The sequence below is a fragment of the Ovis aries genome, chromosome 5, assembly GCF_016772045.2.
Source record: "Ovis aries strain OAR_USU_Benz2616 breed Rambouillet chromosome 5, ARS-UI_Ramb_v3.0, whole genome shotgun sequence".
NCBI classification, from domain to species: domain Eukaryota; kingdom Metazoa; phylum Chordata; class Mammalia; order Artiodactyla; family Bovidae; genus Ovis; species Ovis aries.
The window spans coordinates 5,969,162-5,982,657 of record NC_056058.1 but is presented as its reverse complement, the minus strand read 5'-3'; the positions used below and the strand labels follow the sequence as shown (position 1 = coordinate 5,982,657).

Sequence of the window (13,496 nt, the reverse complement as noted above, 5' to 3'; positions counted from 1 at the left end):
GGAGCCTCGAGAGCATAGCCCCCACTTAGAGAGGAGGTGGGGGGTGCAGCACCTAGAGCAGGGCTCTGAGTTACGTACGTGGCCCATGTCTCGCTTTGTCCCCTCCTCTCTGCAGGAGCCTGGCAGGTCACCTCCTCGTCCCTCAGCTTCCTCATCTAAATGTGCTGAGAATGTCTGTCCCTAGGCCAGTTGGAAGCTTCCTAAGCAAAGTGTCTGGCCCTGGTGAGCCCAGGGCTGCAAAGCAGGGTCCTGCCTTGGCGGAGCAGCCATGAGACCTGCTTCAGGGGTGGGTGGGGAGCCCTGTCTACTGGAGTTGTGGGGACGGTGCACAGCAGACGCTTGGTGACTGGTTACACTGGCCGTCTCCGCAGCTCACATGAAGTCTGCCGGCCTTGGTTCCTGAGTTACCATGTTGAGTCTCTGTGAGGGGTGAGTAGAGCCCCTTGTTTCTCAGGACTTTGGTCACAGCACCCCCTGGCGGACACAACTTGGCATTTACCGAGCTGGACTCGGACAAAGCCCACGCTGGAAAGAAAAGCATCTCCCTCAGAAAAGCACCTACTCAGTTTCTTTAAATGATATTTGTTATCAATCCAGCAGTCTGTACATTGGATTATTAGAGCTGTTAGTGCTTTTTAAAAGATAGCATCAACTTTTAAAAATTATTAAAATACTCGTATGTATATATAATTCATCTTATAAAGTGATCTTACATTTATGTTTCCACTAAAACGGCAAGAGAAAGAAATCAAAAGTAAAATTGGATATTGTCCTAATTAAACTCGACTGTTTGGCCTAGATCAGGGCTTAGCAGTTTTTCTGTTAGGAGCCAGACAGTGAGTGTCTTAGGGTTTGCAGACCGCACAGTCTCTGTGGCAAAGGCGCAGCTCTGCTGTGGTGGCGGGAAAGCAACCACAGGCCTTCCATCGGTTAGTGGGTGTGGCTGTGTGCCAGTAAAACTTTATGGACAAACACAAACTGAGCCAGCTCCTGCCTAAATGGTTTCTGGGGGCCTTCTGCCTCAGGCATTTGCACATTGGGACATTTAACTGAAACATAAGAACTGTCTGAACTGTTGGGGGAAGATGGGTGATACTGAGCGTGCTTTCCAGCTGGGTGATCTTAGCTGGGCGAGCAGTGGGTATCCCCCTCCCTCCCCATTCCGCCCGCCCCTGCCACCAGGTCCTACTCCGCATGCCATTCTGTCCCCCTCTAAGAAGCAATGTTTGCACCAGTTCTGGGATCTACGGCAGATACCAGTTGAGGATTTTTTTACTTTAGATTCTTTGGAGTAGTCTTGAATCTTTGGATAACTACTCCTCCAAAGAAATTTAATCCCCTAAGGGACAAGGACAGACTTTATTGGACAGGGACAGGCTTTGTGACCCCATGGACTATAGCACACCAGGCTCCTCTGTCCTCCACTGTATCCCAGAGTTTGCTCAAATTCATGTCCATTGAGTTGGTGATGCCTCCAACCATCTCATCCTCTGTTGCCCCTTCTTTTGCTTTCAATCTTTCCCAGCATCAGGGAGTTTTCCAGTGAGTCAGCTCTTTGCATCAGGCAGCCACAGTACTAGAGATTCAGCTTTAGCATTAGTCCTTCCAATGAGTATTCAGAGTTGATTTCCTTTAGGATTGACTGGTTTGATCTCCTTGCTGTCCAAGGGACTCTCAAGAGTCTTCTCCAGCACCACAGTTCGAAAGCATCAATTCTTCAGCGCTCAGCCTTCTTTATGGTCTAACTCTCACATCTGTACATGACTGCTGGAAAAACCATAGCTTTGACTATATCCATAGTTAAGTAATAGATCTTTATCATTGTAATTATTTATATAAAAATAGTGCATGCTCGTGAAAAAAAAAAAGCGTTAATGAGAGCATCAGCTATGAAAAGTAAATTTCCCTCCTTCTTTCCTCAGTTTCCCAGTCATCCCTCAAGAGTTAAACTTACAAATGTCTTATATATCTTTCCAGAAACCTCTGAGTGCAAACAAATGTTTATCCTTAAAAAGGAAAAATGGCATCCTGTTTGTTCAGGCATGCCCCTAGGGGTTTCTTCCTGTTTAGAATAACAGTGTATCGGATATGCCTGTCCCTAGCAGCAACACAGAGCTGACTCATAGCTGACGTTTGCCTCTGTTTTGTTTGAAGGCAGCACGATTTATCCACCCAGCCCACCCTTCGTGTGGTGTCTCTGCATAAAGGCCCCATGGTGGGGTGGGGGTGAAGGCCCTGGGCCTCTGCATCCCAGCCCCGCAGAAGAGCTACCATCTGTCCACCTTCTCCCTTGCCTGCTTGGACTTCCATACAGATAACAAACACTGACTAGATTCTTCTAGAACCATTCTTCATAAATATTGCCAGCACCCTGACCTGCTCATCAGTGCTTGGTGCAGAGAACCAGCAGTGAGCGTCCCCTGCACCGCCCATTATGACATTGCCTCCAGGATGCATTTTCTCATTCATAGGAAAGAACACAGACTTGGCTAGAAGGCCCCCAAGTGACCTGGCAGCCGTCAGCAGCTTCCTCTTGCTGCCAGGGCTCTGCATACACTAATCTCACCTAAATGCTTTTGCTTCCTGCAGTTCACCCAGACACACAGGCAGACACCCTGTCAGTGGTCTGCTGGGTGAGTCCCGCACCAAGGCCCCAGTTCAGTGTCTGCCTGCTGAGCCCTCCCTCACTTGTCAGGACCCTCATCCATCGAGGCCTTCCGTGAGCCTTCTCCCAGTCTCACAGCATGCAGCTGTGGTGAGCTGGGTACACAGGTCTTCCTGCAGTAAACGTGAGCGTCTTGAGAGGCAGGCTCGGCTCGCATTAGGACCAGGCCCCTGGCCCGTGGCAGACAGTGCTCACTGGGGTCGCGAGCTGGGTCGCAGGTGGTTCCCTGTGCTCAGGTGCATTGAGACCCAGCCCTGGTGGGTCCGCCGTGTCTCAGCGCCGACCACCCCCTGTGTTTGTGTCCTTAGTTCACAGGAAATGGGCCGTGTGAAATGAGCAGTGTTCACAAGAGCGAGCACGAGAAGAATCTGGAGCACAGCAAAAAGCGCTCCCGGCCCTCCCTCCTCCGCCCGGTGTCTGCACCAGCAAAGGTAACCGCCCACCGTGCCTGGACGTGTGCACGCTCCGCAGCCTGGCCTTCTCTGTGGATGGCCTGGGGAGCAGCTGCCGAGGCCCTCAGCAGCAGGCTTGGGGCAGGAGGCTGAGTCCAGGCCCGAGTCCAGCTTGAAATTCACTGTCTGGGGGCGGGGGAAGACGGCTCAACTCTAAGGTGGCTGTTCATCTCTTCCCCTTGGCTTATGAGGTTGTGCGAGGTGTGGTGTCATCTTCCACGTAAACTGGATGCACTGCTCGGCCTGCTGCTTCCCACCTTCACAGCTCTCTCATGGGCAGGACGCCCATGTCCAGTTGTGCAGGTTGGTCACTGCACAAGGTGCCCTGCTAAGGGGTGAGAGGGTCTGAGGTTCCTCTCCTGTTGTGCTCCTCACGTGTGATGGTGATTTTTTATTCCATCATCCCTTGTGTATCTGCTAGTTGGCTTTCTACTGGAAGGGAGAGCTTTTTCTCCATCTCTGTTTACTTAATATGTGTCCTTATGGACTCGGGTTATAATCTGTTACTGTCATGTTCTTTTGGTTTTTTTTCTGTCTTGTTTTGCTCTGTTTTTCTGGGCTGCACCTTGCAGCATGCAGAATCTTAGTTGCCAGACCGGACGTCGAGCCCATGCCCCTTGCAGTGGAGCGGCAGTATAATCTGTGACTATCGTTGTCTGTCTTGACTCCAAACTGCCTCAGATTTGGCCGGTGGGGCCCCTTTAGGTTGGCTCTTGTGTCCTTTTGACACATGCTTATCATTCTTCAGGCGTTTGGGAGATGGTTTGGTAATATCCTCGATGTCTCAGGAGTGTGGCCAAGTTCAGGTCCAAGTCCAGCCTAAAGAGAACGATCTTCACAGCGATTTGAAACCCAGATTTCCCCAGGATCTTCTCATCGCCATCCCCCCGCGCCCCCAGACACAGTCACAGCCCATGGGAGGAGCAGGCAGGAGAAGACGTTTTTGATGCTATATCTAAGGGCATGACTCCCTTGCTGTTCCTACTCTGATGCCCCTGCCTGATAGCAAAAGCGCTCAGCCGCTGAGATTTAGATCCCAGATTGTGGGCAGGGCGGTTGTGTGACTTCCACTCTGCACTTGGTCCTGGAGGCCAAGGTGGGTGGTCCTGAGAAGTGCATCCATGGGGGTGCTGGGCAGACCGCCAGCCAGCACCTGATGACGGTTCCTGCCGGGAAAGCTCCGTGTTGGCGATGTTGTGACTCTCACAGAGATGGACACGGGCCGCCTGTGAGACGCACAGAGCGTCCGTGGCACGGACTCTCTCTCCGCAGAAGAAGATGAAGCTCCGTGGTACCAAAGACCTGTCCATCGCCACCGTGGGCAAATACGGGACTCTGCAGGAGTTCTCTTTCTTTGACAAGGTAAGCGGCGAGACCAGTGACCTCTGGGGCTTTCCTGGTCCGGGCTGGCCTCTCCCAGCTCAGATCTGAGCAGTCAAAGTGAGGAGGGGGTGGCAGGGGGCTGGTGGCGGGCAGGGGGCAGGAGGTGGCGAAACACGTGGGAAAGCCTGAGCTCAGAGCCTGTGCTGCATCTGGGGACAGTCTGCCGCTCAGAAGCTGCATGGCTTCTCTGAAGCAGGGGCGGTCCAGGGGCTTCCTGCCCAGAGTCAGTGGGCAGACCAGGGAGCTGGCTCTGGGCACGTGCTGTCTGAGTGGAGAGCAGTCCCCTGCAGGCCACAGCCGCCCTGCAGGGCCTGTGCCTGTGGCTCCGTGTGCGCCTGGTGCGGTCAGGCCCGGTGGGCTCGGGAGCAGGTGCAGCCGGCGGGGCCCTGACCCCTCTCGCTGCAGGTGCGCCGGGTGCTGAAGAGCCAGGAGGTCTACGAGAACTTCCTCCGCTGCATCGCCCTCTTCAACCAGGAGCTGGTGTCCGGCTCGGAGCTCCTCCAGCTGGTTGGCCCGTTCCTAGGGTGAGTGGCGCTTCTCCCCTCTTGCGTTTTGTTCTGTAAATGCCTTTCACCCATCTTCTGGCTGTTGTATTTGGAAAACGGTATATCCGGTTTTTTCTGATTGTTTTAAGTTGGAATTGTTACGGACATCACGATAGGTTCACCAGCAGTTGTAAGAAAGAACACAGGGAACTTCTGGGGAGTGTTCCCCGACGGGAACAGTCAGTGTCATAACCAGGAGGTTGGCTTTCAGACAACCCACCCATCTTTTCGTGTTCCCGTGTTATGTGTGTGTATATGTACAGTTGTATCACCCGTGAAGGCTGGTGTGTCCACTGCCACTGCCCAGGTACGGAGCAGCTTCAGAACCACAGGCAAGCTGGTGTTGGCCTCTGATACTCAGATCCATATCCCTCCTATGCGCCAGGCCCCTGGCAACCCCTCAAACCTATGCTTCTTCTCTAAAGCTTACATGGCAAGAGAATTATGTAGAGTCATACACTGTGTTGTGTAACCTTTCAGGGTCAACTTTTTTCACTTAGCATTATTCCCTAGAGATTCATTATGATTTTTAAAATTCTATCAGAAATTACCAAGAAGGATGAAATGACTGGTCAGCATCCCTGGTGCCCCAGGAGAAGTGCTGTTAGCAGATCACCGACCCACTTCCGTCCCGTGCCGCTGCCCTGTGTGAGCCGCCCCAGGGCCCGGCAGCTTCTGAGGGGATGGCGCGGGTCTGGGGGCGCTGTGTGTGGGAAGGGGAGTGTGTTGGCTGCCATTGTGCTTCCTGCTCACCTGCGTGGTCACGCCCAGCCTGGGTCTGAGCCGCCTCTGAGCCTGTTTCCGTGCTGTCAAAGGGATTATAAATACACCAATGCAGTTTTTCGAAAAGCTCCAAGTGGGCTTTGCGTGAAGACTGTCAACATCTCAAACCTGGTGAGTTCTCACTACACATGACGAGCTTCTTTTGTCACAATGTGTATGAGTTAGTTGCTAAGTTGTGTCCGACTCTTTGTGACCCCATGAATTGTAGCCACTAGGTTCCTCTCTCCATGGAATGCTCCAGGCAAGAGTACTGGAGTGGGTAGCCATTCCCTTCTCCAGGGGAATCTTCCTGACCCAGGAATTGAACCCAGGTCACCACCTGCATTGCAGGCGGATTCTTTACCATCTGAATCACCAGGGAAGCCTGCCTATTTAGGCCCCAAGACAACTGCAGGGGCCGCTGGGCTCTGGGGGCAGCTACCTGAGCCTTCCTAATAATTTAAAAAGCTTTTTAAACTTTTTTTGTTTTCAACGTAAAATAGAACCCAGGTCCAGGAAACTACGTAACTGGAGAATGGCTTGGTGAAATCATTTTTAGGCCAGTTCCCTTGTACCCATAACCAGTGTCACAAATGGAGCTTTGCCAACCTCCAGGAGCCCTCCACGCGCCATGTCAGTCATGCTCCCTCCCTCGGCTGAGGGGTGGCCGCCTCTGCACTGATTACGATGCAGCCAACCCAGGCCGACACCACCAGACACACAGCTCAGGCTCAGACTCCGAACACGAAGCTGGTCTGGGTTTTGTTTCTGGTCTGTCTATAGGCCTTTCTCCACGTCTGGGTTCTCCCTCCAGGTTTTTTCTTTACCACGTCTGCACTGGCATCCCCGTGGCATGGGTGCACTTGCCAAATGCATCTTCACGGCTCCCCACATCCCTCTGTCCATCAGGAGGCAAAGGTTTCCTCTCTTCTGTGGTTTATTCACTCACTGCAAGCTGCAGAAGAGAGCATATCAGCAACATCTATTAGAGTGTCAGGGTCATGAGCTGCTTTCCTTTCGCGTCAGGACCAGTTAGAAACGGAAAAGGGGGGCGGTTTTTTACAGCCTTCTGTGAACTCAAGAATGTAAATGCATTCGCTGCGTCTCAGTACATTTTACAGCTGAGGAAACTGAGGCCTGAGTGGACAGCTCTCTTTCCCCGGGGCAAGCTCTCATAAGAGGCACTGTGTGGTGGTGGGCGAGCTCGGGGGGATCAGACCTGGAAGCCGGCCCCTCACTCATCACCCTGTTCTCTAGACCTGGAAGCCGGCCCGTCACTCATCTGTTCTCTAGACCTGGAAGCCGGCCCTTCACTCATCACCCTCTGTTCTCTAGACCTGGAAGCTGGCCCCTCACTCATCACCCTCTGTTCTCTAGACCTGGAAGCCGGCCCCTCACTCATCACCCTCTGTCCTCTAGACCTGGAAGCCGGCCCTTCACTCCCCCTCTGTTCCCTAGACCTGAATGTGACTGCTGAGTTTCACGTCAGTGGCACCACACTGTCAGGCTGGGCTGCAGCCTTCTCCTTTTTTAAAACTGAGCAATTCTTAGACCCACACAATCATTTTTAGTGACTGCATAGTGTTCCTTCACTTGTATGTATCGTGAGTTTCTCAGCAGGGTCTGTTTTGATGGGCGTTTGTCTCGGTTTCTCCCTGTGGTCGGTGCCGAGGTCATGCTCTGGGACTGGGATACTCAGAGGTCTAGTTCGAGTCATCAGGAGGTGCTTCTCTGGAGGTTCTGAGAGTGCACACATCAGGCTGGTCCCTTCCGTCGGGTTAACTTTCTGGGCTTGCTGAAGATCTGTGAACACTCTGGAAAGCCGCCCAGAACGGAATGGCCGCATCACAGAAGTCTCAGCTAAAGGGTGGCTGGTTCTCTTGGGTCCTGTTCCAGTTTTATCTGTTTATTTCTGGCCGTGCTGGGTCTTTGTCGCCGGGCGGGCCTTTCTCTGCTTGCAGGGCACAGGGGCTGCTCTTCGGTTGTGGTGCTGAAGCTTCTCGTTGCAGTGCCTGCTCTTCCTGCAGGGCACAGGCTCTAGGGCTGGCAGGCTTCGGTCGTTGCGGTGCGTGGGCGCAGTAGTTGCGGCTGGCAGGCTCCACGCAGCGGGCTCTTCCTAGCTTCAAGGACTGAAGCCATGTCTCCTGCGTTGGCAGGCAGGTACTTTACACGCTGAGCCACCCAAGAGGCCCCCTGCTCGCCCATCTGGTTCTGGCGCCCAGCTGAGGTGCTGCTTGGGCCGCGTCCCTCCCCCAGGCGGCCTCTCTGCACGTGTGAACTGCTCTCTGGGTTTGCACATCGCAGGCAGCCGCGGGCAGCGGTCCAGAGAGCTGCTCCCTCATGAGTAGGGCTGCAGCTGGAGGTGCAGGGGCGCCGCCCTTCAGGGTGGCTTGCCCCGCCGTCACCTTGGACATCCTGTGCTCCTGTGTTGTCGTCTTCCTTGCCTACATTTCCATTGGCCTGTGGGCTTTGCTTGTGAGCCGAGTTGAGGGTGGGGGGGGGGTGGTCCTTAAAGGTGGGCTACAGCAGATGGCCATCTCGGAGCACACAGCTAAGGAGGGGAGACTGCCTGACTTAGTCACAGGGCAGAGTCACCACGCCGGCTGTCAGCATGTCTGCACCCTTTCTGTAGAATTTGATACTCGTTGAAACAAGCCAGACGACGCTGGGGGTCAGTTGCCTTAAAATCTTCCTGTCGACATGCACGACCGTTCTGTTAGGATTCCTGAGAGTTAGTCCAGGGAGAGGGTCTTTCTCAGGAGGGAGTAGGGAAGCAGACTTTTTCTGTCAAGGACCAAGGGTCACGGCCACCCAGCTTCTGACAGCATCATCCAGAAGCAAATACGCACAAGGACATACTCAGCGAATGGATGTGGCTGTCCACTGGTGAAACTGTCTGCAGATAGGCCTGGCAGGTTGACCAGTTTGCCAGCCCCTGGCCTGGTGCTCAGTCCCTTCCGGTCCAGGAACATCGCCGACTCCAGCTTCTGCCAGACTGGGTCAGTCTTATCTTGGGTGTTTGAAGGGCCTCCCATGAGTGGGGGGGCCTGGTTGGTGACAGAGGGGTGGTGGGGGGACAGTCACACACACGATGACTTGACCACGTTGGGTGCTAGTTCTGCCTCTCACCCCTCCTTTCTGAAGTCGATTCTGACCATCGTTAACAACCTGCATCAACACGAAGCCATTGTCTCCGGATCATTCTCAAAAGGCCTCAGGAGGCTGACTTTCCATTTGTCTCTTTTTCCTTAGTTTTTAGGGCCTGTGCTGGGCCTTCACTGCAGAGCACAGGCTTTCTCTAGTTGCAGCAAGTGGGGCTCCCCTCTGGCTGCGGTGCTCGGGCTTCTCTTGCTGTGGAGCATGGGATCTAGGGCTCAGGAGCTCAGCAGCTGCTCTGCAGTTTGTGGGGTCTTCCCGGAGCAGGGATCAAACCCACGTGCCCTGCTTTGGCAGGTGCGCTCCCAGCCGCGGGACCACGAGGAAAGTCCTTAGACTCTTTTTTTCAGTTGAAGTGAAGTTGATTTACAGTCTTATGTTAGTTTCCGGTGTACAGCAAAGTGATTCAGTTATACATCTATATTTTTTTCTCAGATTCTTTTCTATCATAGATTATTACAGATTACTGAATGTAGATCCCTGTGCTATATAGTAGGACCTTGTCGTTCATCTGTTTGATGTATAGCAGTGTGTATCTGCTAATCCCAAACTCCCGATTAATCCCTCCGTCCCCCGACCCCATTTGTCTTTGTTTCTGAAGGAAATTTCCAGAACTCTTTGCACAGTTCAAGTCCTTCCTGGGGGTGAAAGAGCTGTCCTTCGCCCCACCCATGAATGACAGATCCGGGGACGGAATAAGCCGGGAAATCGACTATGCCTCGTGCAAGCGCATCGGATCCAGCTACCGTGCGCTCCCCAAAACCTACCAGCAGCCCAGGTGCAGCGGGAGGACAGCCATCTGCAAAGAGGTAGTGGCCCCGGGGGCTCCATCAGCCTACGTGGCGCCGGTGCCCTACCCCCCAACAAAACCCCTGTCACCTGCTCCGGATGGATGGAAGGGTGTCGATCCCCCCCGGGGACTGGGTGCTAGATGGTCCTGGGATGTAGCAAAACGGAATGCCTGGGCAGAGAAGACGGTTTCTTGCCCTGCTGGTGGCTCTGGCAAGCCGCAGAGCGCACTCTGCCAGCACACAGGCTTTGGCTTCCTCCTCCATCCTTCAGACAGAGTCACCTCTGCCGTGAGTGCTCTCTGTCCCAGGCTCACTGCCCTCGGCAAGTTTCTGTTCAGCTTGACCACTGGACGCTTCTTTGAAGTTAGTAGACAGTCTTACTGCATTTCTAGAATTCAAGAGTGGCTGCTCGATTCTGAGCAGAGCATGGCCCATGAACCACATCTGGTTCACAGCCTATGTTTGTAAGTAAAGCTTTATTGGCACGCAGATGGGCCCATGTGTTTACATACTGCCTACAGCTGCTTGACCGGAACACAGGCAGAGTGGAGTACAGGCGTGCGTGGGTGCGCACACATATGCTCGGTCCCTCAGTCGTGTCCGACTCTCTGTGACCCTGTGGACCGTAGGCCGCCAAGCTCCTCTGTCCATGGGATTTTCCAGGCAAGAGTACTGCAGAGGGTTGCTGTTTCCTTTTCCAAGGGAGCTTCCTGACCCAAAGATTGAATACACATCTCCTGCCTTGCAGGCGGATCACCGAGCCATCAGGGAAGTCCCATTACCTTGCAGATATTGTGGGTTTGGTTCCAGACCACTGCAAAGAAGCAGATACCACAATAAAGCCAGTCACATAGCTTTTTGGTTTCCCAGTGCATAGGGAAGCTATGTTTATGCTATGCTGTGGTCTATAATATTAAGTGTGCTGTCAGTTCAGTTCAGTCGCTCAGTCGTGTCTAACTCTGAACCGCAGCACACCAGGCCTCCCTGTCCATCACCAGCTCCTGGAGTTTGCCCAAACTCATGTCCATTGACTCGGTGATGCCATCCAGCCATCTCATCCTCTGTCATCCCCTTCTCCTGCCCTCAATCTTTCCCAGCGTCAGGGTCTTTTCAAATGAGTCAGCCCTCCACATTAGGTGGCCAAAGTATTGGAGTTTCAGCTTCAGCATCAGTCCTTCCAGTGAACACCCAGGACTGATCTCCTTTAGGATGGACTGGTTGGATCTCCTTGCAGTCCAAGGGACTCTCAAGAGTCTTCTCCAACACCATAGTTCAAAAGCATAGTGTTATATTGAAAAAGAAAAACAACAGCAGTATATACCTTGATTTGAAATACTTTATGTCACTAAACATGCTGACCCTCCAAGCCTTCGGTGAGTTGCTGATCACTGGCCCCTATGACAAGTGCAGTAATGATGAGAAAAGTCTGCAGTGCTGTGCAGGTCGCTAAGATGTGGCACGGGGACACAAAGTGAGCAGACGCTCTGGAAAGTGGCCCTGATGGACGCACTCGGGGCAGGGTCCGACCTTCATGGTGTCTTTAAAAAGAGGTGCCATCTGTGAAGCACGAAAAAAGGCTGTTCCCCTACAGACCCAGCGGACCCGGTGCCCTGCACAGCCTGAAGTATTTGCTGCCTAGCTCTTCATAGAGAAAGTTTCCCAGCCCCGAAGTAGCAAGATTCGTTCATGTGATCAAAGTCACATTTTCTTTTAGAACCACTTTTAAATTTATGTTACCATTAGCATGCTTTGCTCTTCCTGGTGGCTTGATGGTAAAGAACCCACCTGCCAGTGCAGGAGACGTGAGTTTGATCCCTGGGCCAGGAAGATCCCCTGGAGGAGGAAATGGAAACCCGCTCCAGTATTCTTGCCCGGCAAATCCCATGGACAGAGAGGGTCCTGGTGGGCTATAGCCTGTGGGGTCACAAAAGAGTCAGACACAGCTTAGCAACTAAAACAGCAATAAAATTAGTGAACTGAAGTGAAGGGAAAGTCGCTCAGTCGTGTCCCACTCTTTGCCACCCCATGGACTATATAGTGCATGGAATTCTCCAGGTCAGAATACTAGAGTGGGTAGCCTTTCCCTTTCCCAGGGGATCTTCCCAGCCCAGGGATCAGCGTAATTTCCTGTAGAATCAGGATTGTTCCTTATCCTTGGCTCATCTGCACTGGACCACACAATAAAGCCCTCTGGCCACGGGGCCCTGTCTCTCCAGTCATGGCGTTTCCTCTTGGCACAGGTGCTGAATGACACCTGGGTGTCCTTCCCCTCCTGGTCTGAGGACTCCACCTTCGTCAGCTCCAAGAAGACGCCCTATGAGGAGCAGCTGCACCGCTGTGAGGATGAGCGCTTCGAAGTGCGTGCGGCCCCCGGGGCCCCCCTGCTCGGCCCTGCCTTCCCTCCAGCCCCCTCTGTAGGCCCTCCACCCCACAGGATGCATCCTGATGCTCCTGAAGCCGTCCAGTCTCCTCTGGGGTGTCAGCGATTCCAGTGCCTTCCAGCAGTGGGCAGCTCCCAAGAGCCTCCCTTCTCTGCCTTGCTGGCCTCCAGGCTGGCTCCTCGATGCTGCTTTATTTTTCTTTTTTCAAAGTGTGTGTGTATTTCATTAACTACAGTTAGGGTCACTTAAGTTAATTTTTGTAACAGAAATTTTTTACTGAGACCAGTGTAGATTCACATGCAGCTTAAAAAATAACAGAGTGCTCCAGGTGTCTTTGCCCCAGTGGGAGTGGCTTGTAAATCTCTGAGGCAGTGTCACAGCCGGGGTGTGGACCTTGACCCAGCCCGTGATCTTACTCGCACCTCCCTAGTTGCAGTTGTATCCATGTGTATGTGGGGTGGGTGGGAGCGGGGAGGATCTTGTGCCTAAGTGTTGTGGATTCTCTCCCCTGTGGAGGTCCGTGTACCCACGGCCAGCCAAGACCCCAAACAGGTCCCCCACCAGTCGGATCTGTCACGCTGTTCCTTATAGCCCCTTCCAGATCTCAGCAGCCGCCAGCCTGTGCTCCACCTGGTTCACTCTGTCCTAAATGGAAGCAGTCACGCGGCCGTAACTTTGGGGATTGGCCCCCCCTCCCCCGCACGTGTTCTGGGGAGTCACCTGCGGGCTGTGTGTACCATGCATCCCTTCCTCCCTGATGAGGGTAACGTGCATTCGATGCCTGTCAAGAGGGCCAGGCCAGGGTCTGTCCCCCTCCTCAGATGGGTCTACCAGTGGGGAGGTCCAGGTAACGCACCAGGGCCCAGATGTATAACCAGCCTTGCTTGTCCCCTGGGCCTGCATCCATCACCTCTTCCCCACCTCTGTCCCAACATCCCTTCTGCTGCCCCGGGCTCATCCCTGGGGGATGAGCTGACCCACTGATCTCTTTCTGCCTTCCTGTCCATAGTTAGATGTTGTCCTGGAGACCAACCTGGCCACAATCCGGGTGTTGGAGAGCGTCCAGAAGAAGCTGTCCCGCATGGCACCGGAAGACCAGGAGAAGTTCCGGCTGGACGACTGTCTGGGGGGCACGTCGGAAGTGATCCAGCGCCGCGCTATCCACCGCATTTATGGCGACAAAGCCCCAGAGATCATCGAGAGCCTCAAGAAGAACCCTGTCACCGCCGTCCCCGTCGTCCTAAAAAGGTGCCCTCACGCTTCTGACCGCACCGCCCAGGGGCTTATTACTGCTGTTTGTCCCAGGTGTAATCGTGAGGGGGCCCGTGGGGACTCAGGCTGGTTGATTGTGGTTTTTGGTC

At 53.7% G+C, this 13,496-nt stretch overlaps 1 protein-coding gene across 3 annotated transcripts in view; it reads left to right on the top strand.

The window, feature by feature from the left end:
- SIN3B (SIN3 transcription regulator family member B) overlaps nucleotides 1-13,496 on the top strand; it is a 43,901-nt gene that overhangs the window by 19,404 nt on the left and 11,001 nt on the right. The window contains exons 6-11 of one of the 3 annotated variants that reach the window (XM_027969460.3): nucleotides 2,974-3,096; nucleotides 4,393-4,479; nucleotides 4,906-5,024; nucleotides 9,565-9,772; nucleotides 11,995-12,111; nucleotides 13,145-13,383. In XM_027969460.3, coding sequence (XP_027825261.2) covers nucleotides 2,974-3,096; nucleotides 4,393-4,479; nucleotides 4,906-5,024; nucleotides 9,565-9,772; nucleotides 11,995-12,111; nucleotides 13,145-13,383 — 893 coding nt within the window. Of the gene's footprint in view, nucleotides 1-2,973; nucleotides 3,097-4,326; nucleotides 4,480-4,905; nucleotides 5,025-9,564; nucleotides 9,773-11,994; nucleotides 12,112-13,144; nucleotides 13,384-13,496 lie in introns of all 3 variants that reach the window. The other 2 variants (XM_027969459.3, XM_042249715.2) reach the window with 2 other exon arrangements.